This window comes from Panthera onca, chromosome C1, assembly GCF_046562875.1.
Source record: "Panthera onca isolate mPanOnc1 chromosome C1, mPanOnc1 haplotype 2, whole genome shotgun sequence".
Taxonomy (NCBI): Eukaryota; Metazoa; Chordata; class Mammalia; order Carnivora; family Felidae; genus Panthera; species Panthera onca.
Genome location: NC_138346.1, coordinates 66181434 through 66205444, shown reverse-complemented (window position 1 = coordinate 66205444; position 24011 = coordinate 66181434). Strand labels below are relative to the sequence as shown.

The 24011-nt window shown below is 35.4% G+C and overlaps 1 protein-coding gene across 2 annotated transcripts in view; it reads right to left on the bottom strand.

Moving 5' to 3' along the window:
• The window catches only part of SCN7A (sodium voltage-gated channel alpha subunit 7), a 79568-nt gene extending 77939 nt beyond the window's left edge, over window positions 1-1629 (bottom strand). The window contains exon 1 of one of the 2 annotated variants that reach the window (XM_078451175.2): window positions 1278-1629. In XM_078451175.2, coding sequence (XP_078307301.1) covers window positions 1278-1287 — 10 coding nt within the window. In that variant the 5' untranslated portion in view covers window positions 1288-1629. Of the gene's footprint in view, window positions 1-1036; window positions 1142-1277 lie in introns of those variants that run through there. The other variant, XM_078451178.2, reaches the window with a different exon arrangement.
• Window positions 1630-24011: the final 22382 nt, after the last annotated feature.

The following is a 24011-nucleotide window of genomic DNA, read 5'->3' as shown; positions in this document are numbered from 1 at the left end:
TGAAGTGGATAAAAACACAAAAATGATCCCTTATACAAGCAACAGTTACACATGATATTATAGTCACAAAACCTTAATGTAATTTGTGTCATTTAGTCCTTAACAGGATATGCAAGTTTTTGATGTGTCATTTACAAATAAGAAGAATAAAGCTTAATCAAAAGTTAAATAACTCTTTTCATTTTTGAAAATGAAAATTCATCTTTATCATTCTAAATCTCAAAGTCTTCTTCATTGGACTTTTAGCTCATTTTTGATTAGCCAAGTAACCTCAACAAATTACCCATGGGTCTTATCTTTATTTGTAAAACTAGCAGCTGGACTGTAGAAACTTTAATTAGGGCTGGAAAATGGCAGGTGCATAGGACTCTATTTATTATAGGGCCCAGATTCCTTTCTTTTTTTTTTTTTCCTTCTGCCATAAGCTATTCTCCTGAACAAGAGGCAGGAAGAAAAGTATCCACAAAAAGTACCACCCAGCCTTTTCATTTCAAGACAGTTTTCTGACCAATATCCAAATTTGACTCCATCATTTCCATTAATAAAGGGAGCATATCCACATGTTTTTATTGTTTTTCCTGCTTTCACCAATATCCTAAGTATTCGAGGCAACATACAACCAGAGTCACAATGAATACATCATCACTTCTAGGAGAAAACCTCTAGAAAGTATGTATTTTATAGATCTAAACAAGGCAACAACAACAATGACGACAACAACAAACCTGTTGATACAAACAATACCAAAATGTCAAGCCATTTAAACTGAGCACACCATTTCCCATTTTCTATTTTTCTTTATTTTTAATTTTTTTATCTATGCCTCTAATTTTATACTGTTGATTCACACGTGAAAAGCACCAATCTTAAAATCACTAAGTTACTTAAAATAAGAGACAAGATTCCTTCGAAGTATACTCCATCCTGTGTAAGCTTTTATTCCTTCCATTCCATCATTGTGTCATGGAACCTAAAAGTCATTGCCATTATGACTAAAATTTTACACTAACAGAGCATCTGGGCTTCCGAAGCTTACCTGGTGGATGAGAAAAACTGACCACATACACAATGCAGAGTAAACATCCGCAGACCACTGCTGCTCTTGAAGTAGCTTGCTTAATTCAGGTCCAGAATCTAAATTTACTGCTGAAGACCCTAAGGGTGTGTATGGGGTGGGGCGGGCTGGGGGCCGGCTGGGGGTGGGTGGTAAAGGCTGGCAGCAGATGGCCGCTGTCACCATCCCGGGGGTTGGGCACAGAGCAAGAAAAGGGACTTACTTGCTACCATGTGTCTGGTCTCCAACAGCACCTGAGGGAACCCTGAGAAGCAGAACTGGCTGGATCTCTTTTCTCCTTCTGGGCTTCTTTTTCATCCAGGATCACTCTGGCTTCCTGAGTTCTGGTTGCTCAGGAGGTGCTGCTAAGCTGACGTTTGCCCTCACCGGCTGATGCTACTCAAGCCACGACGGCTCCTTGGTAAATGGGCCCCACTGACTTGCCAGCTAGAAACTGCGTCTCGGGCGGCTGCTCAGCCACAGATCCAGAGACCCCTCCTGGCCAGATGCGCAGTGGAGCAGCGCCTGCCGCCTTGAAGCTGTTTTTGTGTCCTTCCCACTCCTCCCTCCCCTCTCCGAGCCAAGCCACCCTCTCCCCCGCCCTCATTCCCAGGCCGGTGCGAGACTTCCTCCGGAGCGGACGTGGGCGGGGTGATGGAGACAGAGACCAGCAGCCGCCACTGCTGAGGCCAGAACGGCAGGCAGCTGCTGAACATCTCCTCCGCAGCTGCCAGGGAACGGAGGGGGCGAGACGAGGGAATCGCTGAGGAGGTGGAGGAGAGAGAGTTCTGCGAGGGCAGGAAGGATGGAGAGAAGAGGCAGGGCGGGATGCAGCTTTGACTGTGTAGCGGTGGGAATAGGAGGGAGGAGAGGGCCGGGAAAGAGAGGAAGGGGAACAACTCAAGTTTTAGCCTTTGGGTGCTTTCTCTCTCGCCTTGCCCAGGAGAGCTTGTCAGGGTCAATTATCAGCCTGCATTCAAATCTGAACTTTGCTTAGGCGTGGGGGTGGACGTGGGTGGGGGCGGGGGGTAGCTGTTTAGGAAAGCGTGGCTTGGAGCTAACCACAACCTCACTCTAGATTTCTTTCCCACTCTGGTGATCTGAGATAGGAAGGGCAGAGGAAAACATTATGCATACCTGGAAAAACTGGTGTGCAACAGTGAAGTCTGGGGGTGAAGGGAAAAGGTGTTGGACCTTCTTTCCCAAGTGGACTTTGGAAACTTTGCTATGCCATAGAACGTTCATTTTATAACCCTGTCTTGTTTGAAAATGAAGTTTCCTTGAAAGAAAGAAAGAAAGAAAGAAAGAAAGAAAGAAAGAAAAAGAAAGAAAGAAAGAAAGAAAGAAAGAAAGAAAGAAAGAAAGATTTCTACAACACACCAAGAAAAGATTACAAAAATGAGGAACAGGGAAAAGAAATCATGTATGTTTCTAAGAGGCTCCAAGTTTATATTCCAACGTGTGGGACAGAGGGGCAAAGTGGAACTAAACTAACATTGGTTCTGTGCAAATCATGTCAGAGACTGCATGTTTCATCCATGATTCACAGAAGAGGCCTTGTGACATGTACTTTCCTGGTTTAAATTCTACACGTTATAAAAAATTTCAAACATAAACAAAAATACAAGGAATATATAATAAACTTCTATGTACTCATCACTCTGCCTCAATCACTCTGCCTCAACTATTGTCAACATGTAGCCAATCTTGTTTTATCTATACTTGCCCTCCAACCTTGGTTTAGCTTCAAAGTAGTCCAGACATCGTATCATTTTGTCCAAAATTATATCAACATAAGCTTCTGAATAAAAACTTTTAAAATATAACCCACCCTCAAATACAATCCGATACTATTATCATACCTAAAAATTAACAATTACTTCATAGTGTCAAACATCCACTTGATTTCTTTTTAGTAGACAATGTACAGATTACCATCTTCTCTTTCCCACACTTTGTGATGACAGTACAAGTGAATTTTCTAATGCATAGAAGTTTCCTTTGGGATAACCCAACTTATGTATTCCTTTCACCCAGGAAAACCTATGCATATTTCAGTACATTCAAACATAAGAAACATTTAACAAATTTAATATTAAATATTTTAAAGCTTAAATAAGATAATTGACATAAACTGCTTTGTATAATGCATAGTGAACAGGCAACTAATCTCATGATGTTGTACAAACCAGTAAGAGAAACAAGAGACAAATAGAAGGGAAACTAACGATGTTGGATTTATCTTCTGAGTTGGGCAATCATTTTTTGTTGTTGTACTGGAGCAAATCTGTTGCCACCATTGTTAGATAATATTGCTAAGTTGAGTTGACATATTTTGGCAATTATTATGCTCCTAATAATGAGTTGATGAGATTCTTTTGAATTGTTTAGCAAGGGGAAGCTGTTTGTTTTCCACACTTCTTCCTTAAGAACCTTAGAATCATGTTTTCTAAGCTGTGTTTCCTAAGTATGTATTTAGAAGGTGGAAGCTCCAGACCTGCATATCCTGCCTTATCAAGAAAAACCTGCTTTATCACACTACACTTGAACCTGATCGGCCCCTAGGGGAATTATTTTCCTTGGAGCTACTTAAGTGGGGGCTGTTTTTTCTAACCTCAAAGACGTCAGTGTCAGGAGTGTGGATGCGACTCTTATTTTTATTCTGATTCCACATCACCACATCCAGGGTTGGTAAAACCTTAAGCAATTCTTCCAAAATGCAAACAAATCAAAATTCCTTTCTTGAACATATGTTCTCTACGTGTGCCATCTTTTTCTTCTTCTCGTCTAGCATTCATCTTTTAACTTTATGGGAATTCTTATTTATTACGGATTTACTTTCTGGTTGACAGTCTTCTCTTTTATCCAGACTCTTAGTATTGTTAATAACTTTCCCATCCATTTGGATGCCAACAACATTTGGATGAAACATCTAATAGTCTAGCTTCTGATTTCCTCCCTAACAGATGATCTTTTTCTCTATTCCATCTCAACCATAATTTCCACATTTTGAATCTTCTCATAGCTAGCAACTGGTTTGTTTTTCTCCATAACACTTATCTAGCATGCTAAATATCAATTGCTTATTTGTTTATTTTCTGTTTTATTCTATCAGAATGAATGCTGCATGTCAATTCTTGCTTGTCCCCTGCTATGAGGTAGCACTTAGAACACACGCTGTAATATAGTATGTAGCCAGTAAATTTGCTAAAGGAATGAGCAGCAAGCATGCCTCTAATTCACTATGTGCTTCTCAAAACAATGTAGTGATTCATCATAGAAATAGATCATAGAGCACACATAATATGAATATGACAATTGTTTATTGATCTGCTTTCATTTTGCCTAAACTCTGGTACTTATATTCTTTAATGCTTTTGTCATCTATAGGTATGAAAATTTCCCCTGGCTGTAGAATCTTGATATAAATCACAGGCCTCCCTGAAAGGAAATAGTAAAAACAAGAAAGTCCAATTATATCTATGGGGAATACCAGGGCACTCAAAGAAATAAAACACTCAGCATCAAAGAGGTACTAGACATTGGTTTGGGATTGTTGTCAAAATCCAGGTTTAGAGATCTTTCAGGATGAATATAATGTAAATCATATTGTAGAAAATGTCTTCCTGAATCACTTGAATTTTAAAGATCTTAAGATTTTTTTTTTTTAGCAAATACTAGTTAGCTTTCTACGTGTCATGTGCAATATCATAGGCAAATACCTAGAATCCTTTTTGTTTAGTCAATTAGGGGCGCTATAACATCCATCATGGCATTCAAACTTACAACCCCAAGATCAAGAGTCACATGCTCTGCCGACTGAGTTAGCCAGGTGACCCCATCCTTTCTCTTTTTGTTATCCTCATATACCTACATAAAGACAGTGCTACAAAGCCAGCATCAGTTCCTTATTACTATTTTTATGTGTATAGCATTCTACTTATGATTCCATTTATATGCTCGAGTTCCTTAGATCTATTCTAAGAAAATCTTGCCACAGTCTTCCACTCTATCCCAGGTTCCAGAACTATAAGAATCTGGACAGTGAATAAAACTGTAAAGAGTTGTTTAACAGTGTCAGAGGAACACAACAAACGGCTTGCTTATTAGCAATTCTTAGAAATGAAATAATAGACCATAGATGGCTAAAGCTCTTTGGGTTCCTCTACAAAAGAGTGGGCAAAAACACTTTTAGAGCATTAATTATCAGTTGATAAATTTCTAAACTGATTTAAATTTCTTAGCTCCTTGGATGTATGTACATACATACCTGGATTGCATTTATATTATGTTTATGCATATGTTTATGTATATGTGTATATATATATATATATATATAAACATATAGAAATAACATATATAAGCATATTTCACATACATGCATGTAAATTACAATGGGATTTATAGACAAATGACAAGAAATTGCACATTTGTAATTATCTTTGTTTTCTATTTTATTTTTTCACTTGAAAATATTTTGGGCTTCTGCCAAGCTTCATTAGGAACTACTTGATACTTGATTATTGGATAGAAAATTGAAAAATGGAATGCACTGTAATCCGTGTTTACAGAAACACATATATAAACATTGACAAAATGTTGGCTCAAACACTTTTATTACATCTTTTGCTTTCCCAAATTTTTCAAGACAAGGAGTACAGAAACCAGAAATTGCTAATGGGATTGTCAGTGAAACTATGTAAGATTTGTTTTGTTTTGTTTTTTTTTAATATGAAATTTATTGTCAAATTGGTTTCCATACAACACCCGGTGCTCATCCCAACAGGTGCTCTCCTCAATACCCATCATCCACCCTCCTCTCCCTCCCACCCCCCATCAACCCTCCGTTTGTTCTCAGTTTTTAAGAGTCTCTTATGTTTTTGGCTCCCTCCCTCTCTAACATCTTTTTTTTTTTCCTTCCTCTCCCCCATGGTCTTCTGTTAAGAACCTATGTAACATTTGTAACATCAAAATGTTACATGAAGTGAAATGTAGATGAAAAACATTAAAATAAATGATTTAGGAAAGTGAAACAAAGAAGTCTGAACCTAATTGCCTATAGAGAGTGATACTGGTGAGAGAAACTAATCCTTTCTGCAGACAGCTAGAAAATCTCAGGTATTGAAGACACCTGGTTACCAAACAACTGGGCAAAGTTGGGTGCTATAAAAAGGAAGCTATTTGAAAATCTTTAGGCCACAGGAGGCCCAACTCTAGCCCATTCTGCTAACTGTTCTCTTCTTCAACTCTTGGTGAAAGATATGTTCTCTAGAAAATTGGGATTGCAGAGGCTAGAAATCCGAAATACTAAACACAAAGGAGAATGAAGTAAGGTGCTGGACTGAAAAGAGGAACATTAGTAAAAACTTGTATTCTTAATGTTGAGACTCCCTTCTTCCCAGGTTCTTTGCCTTCAACAATGCCCAGAATTCTAATAGTTACATTTTATATTTCAGAAGACAGATTCTAGCATCTTCCTCTAGAAAACATGATCTATCCCACAGGATAGGCCCATTGATTCTGGCAGTTTGGTGTCTTCAAGAAAAAAGCTGACTGATTACTGGATTATCCTAGAATAAAGCCTTCTATTCTACAGGGTTTATTCCCTCAAACTTCAAACACATGCATAAATGTATGGAGTATCCAATTGTTTAGTGATCACTAAACAAGAATCATTGAACATTTGAGGAATGTATTTAGCATGGCAGAGAGGAACTGAAACAAATCTATAAAAAGAAGTAACTGTGGACTTAGAGACAGAGCAAAGCATAAAAGAAAATTCAAAGACAATATAATTAACATGATAAATAAGAGTGATATATCCATCGAACAAGAATAAGATGCCCTATTTTAAAGGAACAGTATATGAAAGATCTCTTGAAATCTTTATCTATGATAGATGATGACAATGATGATGATGGTAATGAAAAAAGAGTTTGGATAATAAAATTGTGGAAACCACCAAGCATGTACAAAGAGTTGGATGGCAAGATATTAAAAATAAAATTTGAGAATAAATTCCAAAGTTTCAACCTTCAGCTGACAGGAATTCGAGAAAGAGAGAACAGAGAACAAGTGAGAGCCAATTGGTAAATAAATAACACGATAATTTCTTAGAATTGAAGAGCCTGTGTCTTCCAAATGAATGGACCCACAGAAAATCAATCAGTTTAAATGAAAATAGTTCCTCAACCAAAGAAAATCATCATGAAATATTAGAATTTTTGGATAAATATTTAAAAAAACACCTAGATAGAACAAAAAAAGTGAGTTAAAGTGCAAGGGATGGTTAGTATACCTATTGCCCAAATCTTGAGTGCAATATCATTCTCCAATTAAAATTAACCAGGACTCTTTTGAGAAATGGCTGTTTCTAGGACCAGGCCTGGAAGTATACAGGGTAAATCTGGAGCATCTTGTAATGACAGAAAATAAGGGAATGCTAAAAAAAAGAAGAAGAAGAAGTAAACACCAGCCCTCACATTAATGGGGGTGTGTCAAAGCAAAGGGACATGAAAGCCAAGTGAAAGAACTACTAATGATCAAAGCTGGAACAATTTGAGCAACAAAATAAAGTAGTGTTGGATTGTAATTCAAAGTATAAAATATCCATGAGCCCATATCGATATAAATAAATGATTGAATAAATTAATAAATGTGGGAGGAGAAACAAATATCCCATGCAGAAGAATTCTAAATAATTTATGTGGATATACCACATTAAAGGAGAGGGAGAGTAACTCTTTACCCCTTAAATGTGGGCTGGGCATAGCAACTTCCTTCCAAAGCGTAAAGTATGAAAATGCAGAAAAAGAGTAGCTTTGAAGTATAGAAAACTTAGAAACATTATTTCGGCTAGGTGATCAAGGTCAACATCAACAGTCACAAATCACGTTGATAGTATGAACTCTTGGTACGACTTGGTGAAAATGGCATTTCACATCTGTCATCTTCTTCCCAAAATGCATGTCCCCAGACTAAGAAAAAAATTTAGGTAAATTCCAATAGAGGAACAATCTACAATATACTTAAAACTGTTAAGAAAAACAAAAGAAGGAAGTCTCAGAAACTATTACATCCAAAAGAAGCTTAAGGATATGACAGCTAAATGTAAATATGGTGAGCTGGATGAGATTCTGAAATAGAAAAATTACATTATGTTAAAAACAAATGATATTTGAATTAATTATGTACTTCACTTGATAATTATGCACCAATATTGGTTCATTAATTATAACAAATATAGCATACTAGTTTAAGATGCAAATAATAGGGGAAACTGTGTGTGGAGAATTGGAGCAGTGGCATATGGGAACTCTCTAGATTATCTTAAAATTTTTTCTTGGTGATAAAATGCACTGAGAAGGCATCAATACCACTTCTGTGGTATTTTGTCAAGTATGCATAAACTCACTTTAATGAGGAGAACACATAGGACAAAACCAAAGTGAGGGATATTCTACAAAATAACTGGTCAGTACTCTTCAAAGATGTCAAAGTCACTAAAGTCAAAGAAAGACCCAGGAACTGTCATAGACTACAGATACTAAGGAGACACAACAAGTGGATATAATATGGAATTCTAGATTAGATCTTGAAGCAGGAAAATGACATTGGTGGGAAAACTAGTGAAGTTCTAATAGATTCTATAGATTAAAAACAACAACAATGAGGCATTGGGCTATAAACAATAAAAGATTTATTAATAGCAGCTTTGGAATCCAGAAGGCTTTGAAACCCAGAAGTAGCAAATTCAAATTTCTAGAGTAAAATTATCTCAAATCTATATTAACCAACAGTTAATATATGAGAAGAATGTAAATGATTTTCAGACATTGGAGTTCGCAAAATTTATTTGCCATCTATAATGGAAATAATACTTTTTCATCTATGCATTCATACTTAAGAAGTTATTGGACAATGTGATCTAAGAAGGAAACAATACAAAAATGCTCCTGGGATCCAATAAGCAGGGTTTCAAAATATTAGAAATGCAAAGAGGCATTTCCTAATGATGACAATGAATGTGCCAAAATGAGAGATGAACTATGGGTCCCAGGAGCAGCCAGTCCAGATTTGAGCTAGGGGTACACTGAGGTATATGGAGGCATTTTACAGAGTTTTTGAAGGGTGTGAAAATACTTAGCCAATGGTTAAATTTTTTTTAATTTAAAAGTTATCCAAATATTAATTCTGCAAAAAACAAAAATGCATATATGTAAGGACTACAATTATAGTACTGCCCTGGACTTAGCAGAATCTTATCATGAAAGCAAACAATGTGGGTTTATCAGTGCAATATACCCACATTGGCAGGATGTTTGCTTGGAGAGGGGGTGGAAGAGAGGGCAAATGGTAAGTTTTCCATAGTAGAAATGTGATAGGTAATATTTAATATTGATGAATCAATCATATCAGTATGTGTAAATTCAGTTACAGATTGTATATGAAAATATCAGCTAAAATGATTGAAAGGGTTGCCTACTGGGAAGAAAAGTTAAGAAGATGAGAAGGTTTTGCTATAAGCCTTTTAGGACGGCTTAACTTTTTAAACTATGCTTATGTTTTATCTTAATAAAACTTAAAATTGATTGAAAATAGAATTGACACAGAATTTCCTAGGAAGTTATCACACTAACAAGAAGATATAAACAACGTCTTTTCTCTCCCCCAACTGTTGTTTCATCTCTTTATCCTATCTGAAGTAAAAACAGACTTGAAGTGAGAGATTTCACAAAACAACTGTTCTTGAGATGACTCTCCAAAGAGATGGCATCTCTATCTTCTCAACTGGGAAAATGGGAGGAACTTTCAGAAACCCACCAAATTTTAAATCGGTTCTTCTCTCATTAAGTGAATATTGCATTTATAACCATATCCTGAGAAATTCACCTATGTATCTTTTCCAAATTCCACGCCCACTTTCAGTGAAGACTTTCTGCAGATTTTATGTTCCCTTTTCCAGAAGTAATTCCATCCCTTGAAGAAACAGAATGTGACTCTCTCACGACCTCTGCCTCCGCCACCCCCCCCCCCATCACAGCTGATGGATAGAACAAATCTTGAATGAACCAAGAGTCAACTTGGAATGAAAAAATTTTAGGAGGATTCATATCCTGCCAACACTATCTCAATTTTTACAATAAACATCAGCTAAGGTAAATAGCGAATCATCTGATTCCAGCATTCCAAAATGTTTATAAATGGTGAAGAAACCAGCTTTTCCCCCTTTAGCATGTATTCAAAACAGAAAGAATTAACTATCATTTCATTCTGAGCTTCTGCTCCAACAGTATCTCAAACCATTTTGTCTCTTGTTTTATTTTCCCTTCAACTATTTATCCTTCATTTTTAAAATCCTTAAGGAACTCTTTGTTGTCACCTACCAGATAAAGATAGCTACCCCAGCTATGGGCTTTCGTATTAATTTTTGTAATTAGGTTATTAGTTGTGTCACTATTTGTTTAATTTGTATCTTCTTCCCAGATGTATCTACATGTATGTATTCACATGCTCAGAATATAACACCCAAGGATTCAGAGAACATATTGTGCTTACCACTATGGCTCAGCATGACTTTGGAGATTCCAGAATTGTTGCATGTGTTACCTTTATTTTTTTAAAGTTTATTTATTTATTTTGAGAGAGACAGAGACAGCGTGAGCTGGAGAGGGACAGAGAGAGAGGTAGAGTGAGAGAATCCCAAGCAGTTTCTGCACTGTCAACACAGACCGGGATTTGAGGCTCGAGCTCACGAACCTTGAGATCAGGACTTGAGCTGAAACCAAGAGTTGGATGCTTAACCGACTGAGCCACCCATGGGTCTCCATGTGTTATCATTAAAACAAGATCATAATATACCTATGTTTAAGGTCATTGGGATGATCAAACAATGCAATGAATATAAGGCTCTTAACATAGTAATTGCTTAATAAATGTTATATTCTCTTGTTATTAACTTTGAATTACAGGTTATTAAGGAATAATTAGAACAATAGCAGAACAACAATGCCATTTCCAGACATCTACTTTAGAATAAAATAAATATAGACAGGTTAAAGGGAATAGTGTTAACATTGCAAAACAGACAGCCTTCTTAGTAATTGTGACTACTTAATGTAAAGCGCAATGAGGACTTGGACATGTTAGGCAGAAAATAGATCATTCATGATGGGTATGAAAGAAAAGATTCCCAAATGTACTAAATATATTAAAATTATTTACCATTACCAATAAGATTTATACTATCTTTTCATGTTTTCATATTAATTAGCATTCCTTTACTTCCCCTGAAAGAACTCCCTTTAGCATTTTTTGTAGAACGGGTCTGGGGTAATGAACTCAGCTTTTCTTTGGAAAAAAATCTTTATCCCACCCTTGTTTCTGAAGGACAGCTTTGATGGCTATTGAAGTCTTTCTTTCAAAATTTTGAATACGTCATCCTATTCTCCTCTGGCCTAAAAAGTTTCTGTTGAAAAATCTACAAGTAGGCTTATAGGGGTCCCTTGTATGTACCTTCTCTCTTTTCTCTTGCTGTTCTTAAAATTCTTTCTTTATCTTGACTTTTGAAAATTTAATCAGAATATGTTTTGGTGTAGCCCTATTTGGGTTCAACCTATTTGGAGTCTTTTGGGCCTAATGGATCTGGCTCTCCATTTCTCTCCCCAGCTTCAGGAAGTACTTATCCATTGTTGCTTTAAATATGCTTTCTGCCCTCTTTCTATTCTCATTCTGGAATTCCTAAAATGTGAATATTGTTTCTTTTCATTATATCCCATAATTCCTATAGGCTTTCTTCACTCTTATTCTTTTCTCTTTTTGTTTCTTTGGTTGGATAAGTTCCAATGTCCTATATTATAGGTAACTGATTATTTTGCGTGGTCAACTCTACTTTTGAAACTCTTTTTGAATTCTTCAATTTAGTTATTATACTTTTCAGTCTTAGGATTTCTTTTCTTTTCTTTTCTTTTTATGGTTGCTATTTCCTTATCAAACTTCTCATTTTGCTCATGCATTGTTTTCCTCATTTCATTTAGTTGTCTGCGGTTTATTATAGTTTACTAAATTTCCTTAAGAGGATTAGTCTGATTTTTTGTCTGACAATTCATAGATCTCCATTTCATTAGGGTTGGTTATAGCAGCCTTATTAGTTTGGTGGTGTCATATTTACCTGATTTTCCATGATTCTTGATTCCTTACTTTGGTATCTGCACATTAGTAATTGGGCTCCTCTTCTAAAATTATTAAAGTTATACCTATTAAAGTTAGACCTATAAAGTTAGGTCTTTCTTTGCATAGTTCTGGTCTTGGTTCAAGTAAATATGTGTAAGAATATTAAAACATAGTACTGAGCATAATTAGCTTATATTAACTGCTTAATTAGTACCTGTTGATAAATCAGTTTATAATCAGTGTTCTTACAAAATGTAATATATTGTTTAACAGAAACATTTTTCTACATAGAAGTTATATTTAGAAAAAAAAATTTGAGAAAGCTGGGGTAAAACCAAGACAAAATTTGAAGTAGTTTTGCAGGACTTCTTAATGTGATTATTTAAGACTATCTCTCTCTCCCTATTTAGGCTTTCTGCTCTAAAATGACCAAAATTGAAATCTTTACTCCTTCCTAAGATTTATTTTTCTCCTCTCTTTCTGATTCTTTTTCTTACCTGCTTCCTCTGGGACCTTGATCAATCACTTTTCACCTTTTTCTCCAACTTCAAATTCTGCCATTAGATTAGCCTGTAGATATGTTATAAACCCCATCTACAGAAAAAGATACAAATGCACAAACCTAAAAAGTTTTGCACTTAGGGTCATCTGGCTGGCTCAGTCAATAGAGCATTTGGCTCTTGATCTCAGGGTCATGAGTTCAAGCCCCACGTTGGATGTAGAGATTACTTAAACAAATACACTTAAAAAAAATGTTTTGTACTTAGCGTCATAAGATTTGTGAACCAGTCTGAAGCTCATTCATTAATCTTAAAGTAGGTAGTGCAGTAAAACAAACTCTTGGTCATCTGTAGGAGCCTATCCTCTCTTTCTTCTATTTGCCACCTTCTTAAAGGAACAGCTTATACTTGATAGTTTTGCTTCCTTTACACTCATTCTTAGATTCTGTTTTGGAATTTGGCTTTAGGCTCTTTCCCACTTGTTCTTGTTATGGTCACCAACAAAAGCATCTTATATGAATAAAATACCTTGCTGAAGACACACAGGTAGTGGTTGGTGTCTCCATAAGTTGCCATATTAGTTTATATTTCCCTCAATTTATATTTTTACAAGCATTTTTCAGAGTTTACACTACAAAAATTAAAAATTGGACGTGTTTTGATGCTGATTAACTGACATTGTGTATTACCATGTCTTATAATTCAGTAATTTCATTTTGTTACAATTTTTTTCTTCTCTGGAAAATCATGGTATTATATTAGGATACTGGAAGTGGGAAAGCATTGTATAAAATTATTTTTTAAAAAATTGTTAAATGCCAGAATCAGTGGACCCTTTTCAGTTTCTATTTGGCTAACACCTCTACTGTATTATTATTTCCTTCTTGAAACTATCATTTTCTTTGTGCTTGATGACTCCACACTTCTCTAATTCAATTTCTCTGGCACACCATGTCGAGAGATCTGTTTTTATTCCAGCTCTTTCTGTAGGCCGTGTTATCCAAAAGAAATTTTCTGCAGTGATAAAAGTGTTTTATGTCTTCCTGCCTAATAAGAGTTGCCAATGGCCATATGCAGCTACTGAGTATTTGAATATAGCCAGTGAAATTGAGAAACCTCATTGTAAAATTGTATTTTATTGTAATTGATTTAAATTCAAATAGTGACATGTGTCTAGTGGCTACCATGGTGGATAGTGTAGTGCTAGAAAACAGTGATCTTGGAGAAGATTTTTTTTTTCTCAGTTTCTTCATTTGCAAAACTAAAGGGGTCAGAACGGTTGGCTTTAGTGATTCTTTCCACTTCTAGCTCAAAAATTTTGATTTTTTTTAAGATAAAAAATGATTTCCGTGGGGGCCTGGGTGGCTCAGTCGGTTAAGCTGCTGACTCTTGATCTCAGCTAAGGTCTTGATCTCAAGGTCATGAATTCAAACGATGGGCTCTACACTGGGCATGAAGCCTACTTAAAAAAAAAAAAAAAAAGAAAGATTTCCTAAAAATATAAATCCCAAAGATTTTCCTTGATATGCCTTGAAACAGTTTAAATACTGAAGTAGAGAATTATCTCTTGGTTAGTTCTTGGCATTTATTCAGAAAGCAATTGCACGAAGAAAGTAGAATGCCACAATTTATAGTTTAGCTGCTAAGAGAGTAGCTTTTAAAAGTTTTCATCAAGAAAACAAACTAACTGGGGTGCCTGGGTGGCTCAGTCAGTTAAGCATCTGACTTCAGCTCAGGTCATGATCTCACAGCTTGAGAGTTGGAGCCCCACTTTGGGTTCTGTGCTGACAGCTCAGAGCCTGCTTCGGATTCTGTCTCCCTCTCTGTCTGCCCCTCCCCTGCTCATACTCTGTGTCTCTCTCTCTCTCAAAAATAAAATATAAAAACATTTAAAAAATTAGAAAAAAAATGAAAACTATGTGTGGTGATATATGTTAATTAGACTTATTGTGATTATTTCACAATATATACAAATATTGAATAATTATGTTATACATCTAAAACTAATATAATGTTGTATGTCAATTTATCTCAAAAAAAGAAATTAGCTTCCTCAGTTTTAATTGAACTAGAAAGCACTGACTTAAATAAGGTAATATAGGACTGATTACTAATTTAATAATTATTCCATTTTAAATACTTTTGAACTGTGTATGCTATTTCTTAAGGAATTTCCCCAATATATTTTTCAAGGGTCTGCATTCAGAGGGCATTTGAGTAAATGTGATTGAAAAAGTTTCAAATTAACTTTTTCCTTTAGATACATTATATTTTAAATAAGAAAAATGCCCTACTGCCCCCTGGTGTTCAAATTAAGCCTTATTTGCTATACAGTCCATGTCTCTCGACATTCCCTTGATTTTATTAAGTTTTTTCCTTGTTGGAGGTAAGGTGTTGTGCAAAATTTTGGCTCAGATCTATTTTTATTTCAGTTGTGACTTCAGTGAAATTAATTATAATACCTGATACTTTTAAGTTGATTTAATTGGTATATCTGAAATAACTTTTCTAGTCTAAAGTCTAATTTCAGATTCTGTTGGCTCTCTTTATTTCACTCTGCTTCTCCTTCTTTCCCTTGCTCTTTTTCTCCTGTCTCCCTCTCATTACTAGTTTATACATGCATTTACACACATTTGCAGTGATGCAAATTTCATTTAGCTTGCCTTTTCCCCTCCTGTTCAAATTAACTATAAGGAACAGCAAAAGTCAGATGTTATTATACATTCAGAGCAGACAGTGATCTCTAGATAGCATCTAGTTCAACTCTCTCATTATAAAATTACGATATATTTCATAGGGAACATTGAAGATAACAGATGTGAATGATAGAGTGCTTGATGTCCTACCCACTCAGGCCTTTTCATTCTTAATTCTTCAGAGGAATGCAGGAGTTTTCACCGTTAGTTTTACACACAAATATTTGTGGGATACCTACTATGTGCCAGATATTGTGTTAGCCACAAGGTATAACCCTTTTTTCCCTCAGGAAAATTATAGTTTTACAGAGGATACGGACAAATAAATATAACTTATGTACAATGTGATAAATGCATTAAAAGAACAAATACAAGGTATGATGGAGGATTAAAAAAAAAAAAAAAGTTGTTCCAAATCTAGATGACAGGGATCAAAAACACTTGTCATCAGAAGTGATGGCTAAGCTTTGACCAATGGAAATGGAGCAATTCTGACAACCCTTTAAGAGTCAGTTTGTAGTTACGAGAAATTTGGCCATGAGGTACAAGAGCAAGAAGCTTATATTTCTACAGACCGTATCTGTTTAGAAATAGGGATTGATGTGTAAAAAGGAAAGAAAAACAAACTGAGAACCCACTGTCTTCTTGATTAAATAACTGGACCTCCCCTTATCCAGGCACAGGGAAAAGTAGGGAAAGAAGAGAAAGAAATAGGTAAGCTTGCTGGAAGGACATTAGAAGGTTTTAAAAATCACGTCAGTAAAAAATAATAGCACTAAAGTGCTTCAGAGAAAGAATCACATTTGAAATTCCAGGCAGAGCATAAACAATTTATATAAAATCAGTGCTCAAACTTTATTTTATTAAAATAGTTAAAGAATGAAATAAAATATTTAACACATTTTGGGGGAGGGTACTTGCAAAAAGATGACCACTTATATTGGGATCTAGAAAAAGAACATTTTAGGGAAGCATTAGTTGAAAGATCCAGATATTGTTTTAGAAAAACCCTTGTTTTAGAAAATTATATTTTGTATTTTAATGATAATTTAGAATCTGTCTTCTGAGACATCTACAATGCAGATTTTGAAATTTATACAAATGTTGTAATTGTGACTAGAAGAACTTTCTTCATATAATCGATTGCAACTGCTTTTTGGCTTCTACCCTTATAGTCATTAGGAATAAATGTCAGTATTTGTAATGGCATAAAAATTAGTCTTGCTGCACTGGTAATGATTTTCAATAGTCCAAGAGCAGGGAAGGGAAACTGAAAATGCATTTAGAGAGTGAAGATAATGTATGAAATATATTACTGCTTAGGCAATTTTGAGAGTTGTGGGGAATTTGAGACTAAGAATATTATGATTATCTGAGAACTCACAGTTGTATCTGAAACATGATGCCTTCTTTTTACTTAAAATCGGTTGTTTAAAAAATATTTATACTTGAAAATTTTGATAGCATTATATATAATACATTCTTTAGCTCTGTCTCAAACTTACAGTATTCATTTCATGGAGGGTTAATTATTTATTGAAGACAGAGGCATAATGGAGTATATGAATAATGCAGTACTCTCCTACAATTTGTTTGCTTGAAGATGGCCTAGATTCTCTTATTAGTAAGACTCCTTGTTCCTCACCCAGTTCCTTTATTCTCTAAGATCTGGTTATTCTTTACTTGTTTTGAAACTTCAAAGAATCCTAAATTGCTTATCTGGGTCCCAGTTATTTGGGGGACATTTCAGCCTATGTTCCTCTGACATTTAACACAGTTGAACAATAATGCCTCTAAAGTAACTCTAGGGTTTCCCATGTGTAGGGAAGTTACAAGGGCCATAATAAATAGGCCCCTGACTCCAGAAAAATGCAGATTACCATTTTTTTAAAAATTAAAAACATTCCCAATTCTGCAGGTTTGAAATCTAGTTAAAATGATCATTTAGATTATTCTTAAAGGGGAAATGATTCATTAAAAGCACACAAGGAGCAAAGGCACTAAAAATATGGAGCTTTGCCTTGACAATTGTTATTACAGCCAAGATTCATCAAATACGAATTATATGCTGAGCTAAAGGCTCTTAAGAGCCTCTGTAAGATTATCATCTAAACATAAATAGTAAGTCCAGGTAGGCTTATACCAGGGTCCATGTTCTTAACCCTTAGCAGATAACCTCTCAACCCTTAGATTCTAAGCCAACTCATAGTTCCCAATCTTTGGTTTGCATAAAAATAGCTTAAAGAACTTACTACAAATCTAGCAGACATGGATGAGTCCAGGAATTTACATTTTAACTGCAACCCAGACCACAAGTTTAGATATAGTAAAGTACTGTGCTATGCTGGTTTGGCAGTGATCATGAATACAGTAATGGAGTGATTTTGTACACATGAGCCATCAGTTATTTGTTTTCTACTCATCAGAGAGCCAGCTTCTTCACTCAGTACCCTTCATCCCCTAAAAGCTGCCTCTACACGTTATTGCACAGCACCAGCCAAACTCCCTTCTAGGGCTGCTCTCTTTACTCAAGAAGAGCAGCACTGTCTTCTCCCAAATATTCACTTTTCCTAATGTAACTGCTTTGTCTAAGCATTGGCATCTTCTTAGAATATTATGCCAAGAGTTGAAAGAACATAATACTTCCCCTAGGCCCACTGGGACTGCTGAGGAGAGAGCATTGAAAAGCAACTTTCCAAGCTTTTTACTAAAAGCCATAAGTGACAAGTTAAATTCTAATCCATCTTCTAAACATGATTAAATGGAGATGCTAAAAGGCATGGAAAGATGGAAGCAGTCATCTCTTATGGTAATAACATAATTTCCTATTTCATCATGACTTAGATGTAAAAGAGAAACATTAAACAACTTGTAAAACTAATTAGCATATTGATCATTTTTATTCCTTACCTCTGACCATCCATTCTCCACTTTCATTCTTTTGAAATGTATTTCTAAATTTGTTTTACAGTGACTATTATTTATAACCATATAAGCAGGGTGCATTTTTAGTCATCACATCAAGTTTTACATGTCTGAGAGGTACATAGTGGATGCAAGAGATATTAACACAACTGATGAAGTGATCTAAGAAGTGCTATAAAAATATGAGACAAAAATGCGTTTCGGTAAAATTATTTGTATTGATAAAGCTTGCTATCAGCATTGGTCTTATTAATATAGTCTGAGTTTCAGTGTATGATTTATTTTTTGAATGATAAATTGCTTGGGGATATTAACCTGGTATGCTCTGGTAGGATGTGTGTCCCAGATCTTCAAAATGTGGTAGCTCGGAATTGGCAAAAACTGAGGGATTCAATCTAACGGTTTTGAAACTTTGGAACTTTGAAATATGGAACATGTTTCTAGAGTTTAACAAGTAGACTCAGGTTATATGAGTATATCTGGCACTACTTATTGCTACCACAGCTTCTCAAAGTCATTTACATTTCTTAGACCAATTTTTTGGTCCCAGTTGCTGGAAATTGAACAACTTTCTGTGGACCATATCCCAACTATTTTAGCACAACCTAATACTGAATTTTGTGATGCTTGCTCCTCCTACCACTTCTGAAGCAAAGAACGTTCCATGCAGCAGGTGGAGGGATTTACCTCCATGATGGGAGCTTACACAGTCAAGTGAGACACCTGGATGGAAAGGCAAAGTAATCCTCCAGGAGGAAAACTCTGATGAGGGATAGAAGTCCAGAGGAACCAGAATAAATTCCCTCTCAACTTCCTCTTGGCGTGGACTATTTGAGATGAGGTAGTTCCATTCCTGCTTCTCTCAAAAAACAAGCTTTTGCCTTGTCTTGTTACATCCTTGTTACAAAGCTGCACCTGCCTCAGTAACGCACTCCTGTATAGCTGTTCTCCTTTTTATAGAAATCAGAACCCAAAGCAAAAGCTATTTTCTTATGCTTTGTGGGTACTGTAGTACTCCAGACCCCAGCTCCCATGTGCTGCAATCACCAATAAAATCAAGCAAACAAGCTTTTACTTCGATTGTATTTTTGTCAGCCTATATGAGATAATGTGGCTGGCTGAGCAATGTTTAATAACGTAATTTCAGTCCTAATGCAAGTTTCAATGGGTATAGGAGTTTATTCAGCTCCCATTGGAGGAAGGATGGAAAGCCATATGGAATACATTTCACCAGGGAAGCCTGAGTTAGGGAATTCAGAAATTCCTCCAATAAGGAGAGTTGTAGGCCTGAGTATTTCTAGAAGGAGATTTGGAATTGTGGTTGGTGGGAACCCCAATTTAAGACTATGAAGACTTCTGAAAGGCAAGGAAAAGGAAAACATGCTAATATAAAAAATGAAGCTGGGAAAACAAAGAAGCAAAAGAGGCTAAAGTTTCAGAGTTCAACTAAGAGGGGAACCATGGCTTGAAAAAGGGAGTTTGGAATAAACTGCTTTACTAATGTCACACTACCTTTACATTCTTCCAGATGCAATTTGATAATGGTATATTATCCTTTTCATATCTTATTAGATTTGATTTGCTAGTATTTTGTTTAAAGTTTTGCATCCATGATTTTGAGAGACACTGGCATACAATATGTCTTTCTCTTAATACCCTTGTCAGATGTTAGATCCATGGTTATGCTGACCTCATAAAAGAATTCAGGTAGTTTTTCTATATTCTGAGAGAGTTTATGTATATGTCTAAAAAAGTTCACATGTGAAACCATGGCTTTAATGCATTATTCAATTTCTTAAGTAGGTACAGAACTATTCACATTTTCAGTTTCTTCCCATGCCTAATTTGGAAAATTACATTTTTAAGAAATTTGATCATTTAAATGTTTAACTTATTGGAATAGAGTTGTCCATTATACTCTTTCTTAGCTTTGTATGCCTGTAGAATATGTAATAATATACCATTAAATTTTTTTGATTAGATATTTTCCTTTTTTATGAGTTTTGTTACTATTTTTTCAAATTTTTAAATCTTATAAAACTAAATTTGATTTTATTGAGTTCATTTATTTTCTATTTCTTTGTATATTTATCTTTATTATTTATTTTCTTTCTTTTATTTTGATTGATTTGTTGATATTTTTCTAGCTTCTTTAGACGGATTCTTCAGTGATTAATCTTTAGGCTTTCTTCTTTTCCACAATATGCATTTAAGTATATACATTTTACTTAGCACTGCTTTAAGTTTTTGTAAATGTTTATTTATTTTGAGAGAGAGAGAGAGCACAAGTGGGAGAGGGAGTGGGAGAGGGAGAGGGAGGGAGGGAGGGAGGGAGGGAGGGAGGGAGAGAGAGAGAGAGAGAGAGAGAGAGAGAGAGAGAGAAGAGAGAGAGAGAGAATCCCAAGAGCTGCCACTGCAGAGCCCGGATGCAGGGCTCTATCTCATCAACCATGAGATCATGACCTGAGCTGATATCGAGTTGGATGCTTAATAACCGACTAAGCTACCCAGGCACTCCTTCTATTTTGAGAGAGAGAAAGAGTACTTAGCACTGCTTTAGCTGCATTCTAGAAGTTTCTGTTTGTTTTTCATTTTCATTTAGCTCAAAATATTATCTTGACAATTTGTCCAATGGGCTATTTAGAAGTGTGTTATTTAGTTGCTGAAGAGTTAGAGACTTCCTTTTTTTTTTCTTTTAAGGTTTATGTATTCATTTTTGAGAGAGACAGAGACAGTGCAAGTGGGGGAGGGGCAGAGAGAGAGGGAAAGAGAAAATCCCAAGCAGTCTCTGCACAGAGAGCAGAGCCCAGAGCGCAGAGCCCCCCTCAGGGCTGGAACTCACAAACCTAACCATGAGACCATGATCTGAGCCAATACCAAGAGTCCCTTGTTTAACCAACTGAGCCACTCAGGTGCCCCTTCTTCTTGCTTTATTTGCTTCTAGCTTAATTCCACTGTGCTCAGATAAATATTCTGTAATATTTATATTATATTCTGTAATATTTATGTTATATTCTGTAATATTTATCTGACCACAGTGGCACAAACCTTGAGCTATTTTCTTAAATACTCCAAGTGCCCTTGGGGGAAGTAGTGTATTCTGTTGTTAATGAGTAGAATGTTCTATATGTCAGTCACTTTTGTTAATAGTGCTCCTCAAATATTTTATATGCTTCCTGATTATTTTTGCCTTCTTTTATGAGTTACTGAAATAGGTTTGGGAAAATATCCTACAATGAGTGTGGATGTGGGTATTTTTCATATAATTTTTATCTATGTATTATCTATATATTTTAAAGCTAGATTTTGGGTATACAAAGATATAATATGGTGATATCTTAACAGTATGTTCAACTTTTTCTCATTAGGAAATGCATCTTTATTTCTATTGATACTTCTTATTTTAAAGTATTTTTGTTTGATTTTAGTAAAGATCTTTCTTTTGGTTAATACTGCATGGCATCTCCTTTTGTATCCTTTTACTTTCAATCTTTCTTATATTTAAGGAACGTTTATTGTAATTAGAAAAGTTAGGTCTATTTTCATCCCGACTGAAAATGTCCACTGGCTATTTTCTGTATTTTCATCTGTGTAATGGTTGCATTGTCAGTTCCATGGTACTATACCCATGTTATGAAATTCACTGAAGTGTGTACTTATATATGTACTCTTTTATAGATATGTTGACATATATATCATATTAATACATATAACAATCTTAAATAAAAATATAGTTTCAATAATACTCCTCTGGGCTAACTTCTGTAAGCTGCCCAGACAGGGTGAATCTCTCCCTCTGTGCTCACAATACATTATTCATGTGTCTTTTTGAACATTCATATAGGTATATTGAAATGTGCCTGTTTACTCAGCAGATTCATAACTAAATCATTCATTCTTTGAGGGCTCTATGGAATGCAAGGGCATGTTTTCCTAAGTGATCATAGTAATCCATCTTGTAATCAATTTTGATTTCAGAAAAAAAAAATGTAAGTAATATTCTCTTCAGCTCTGCCCTAGGCTTGCTGTGGTGACCCTAGAGATAAAGATGGCCCACGAGGGACCTGGAATATCTGTCTTCAAGAAGCTCAAGCTTACCTGCATGACATCTACATTCTTCAATTATTTTTGCTCCTTTTTTCTTAGTCCTAGAGTCCTGCCACAATTCTCCTTTTTTTCTGCAGTCTTCACTGACTTTACCAAGTGGTCAAGATGTGTGCTATATGTGTGATTAAGAGAGATTTCTTTTTGAAGAAACACCCCTTCATGTCTTGGTTCAACTTGGATTGATCTTCCATAATACTGGCTCCTTGACTTATCACACAGAATAGAAGTTTCTTCTCTTTAAATTCATAGGAAGATTATTTTTACCCTTGTATAAAGAACTGTTGTGAATTCTGCATATGAATTCAAGTTGCAAATTCAAGTTGCATATGAATACAATTCCAAGTTACTGTACTACCTCTAGTGTAATAAGTGCAACCTTCTGCTGAAACATCGTCTACCAATGCCTGATCCTGCAGATCTTTATACAATTGGCAGCATTTTTGTGCTTCTTCAATGGTTTCCATCTCTTTTCTATAATAAGAGCATATTACTTTAAATAATCCAAATTCCTTTTCTCCTCTTCTTTGCACAGAATTATCTACAAATTTCTTCAGTCCTTGGTAGAAAACAATGCTTAGTATCTCCAAATTTTATAGCAGCAGCCAAGTCTCAAGCCCAGCCAACAAGGCAGTGCAAAGTCATATCATCCAGGCATGTCTTATATTGACATCTCTTTCCAGACAAGAAAAAACTCTTATTGTTTTAGAAACTGGGTTTCCATGCAGGTTGTGTACAAAATATTGTTTAGTGTGCAATTTTACAAAGAAGTCTCCCTGGCTTTCTCTAATAAAAACAAACAAATAAACAAAACAAATAAAAAAGAACATTGCACATTGGAAGAACCAATATTGCTAAAATGTCCCTATTATCTAAGCAATCTACAGATTTAATGCAATCTCTATCAATTTACCAACAGCATTTTTCACAGAATTACAGCAAATAATCCTAAACTTTGTAAGGAACCACAAAAACAATCCTGAGCAGCCAAAGCAATCTTGAAAAAGAACAAAGCTGGAGGTTATCACAATCCCAGATTTCAAGATACACTACAAAGCTGTAGTAATCAAAACAATTTAGTGCTGGCACAATAACAGACATATAAATCAGTAGAACAGAATAGAAAGTCCAAAATAAACCCATGCTTTTATGGTCAGTTAAGCTACAACAGAAGAGGCAAGAAATACTATGAGAACAAAAGTTTCTTCAACAAATGGTGTTGGGAAAACTGGACAGCTACATGCAAAAGAATTGAATTAGACCACTTTCTTACACCATACACAAAAATAAACTCAAAATGGATTAAAGATCTAAATGGGAGACCTGAAACCATAAAATTCCTAGAAGAAAACATAGGCAGTAATCTCTTCGACATTAGTCATAAAAACATTTTTTTAGATATGTCTCCTGAGGCAAAGGAAACAAAAGCAAAAGTAAACTACTGGGACTACACAAAAATAAAAAGCTTTTGCATGGCAAAGGAAACCATCAATAAAACAAAAAGACCAGTAAGGGGTTAGTATCCAAAATATATAGAAACATACAACTCAACACCAAAAA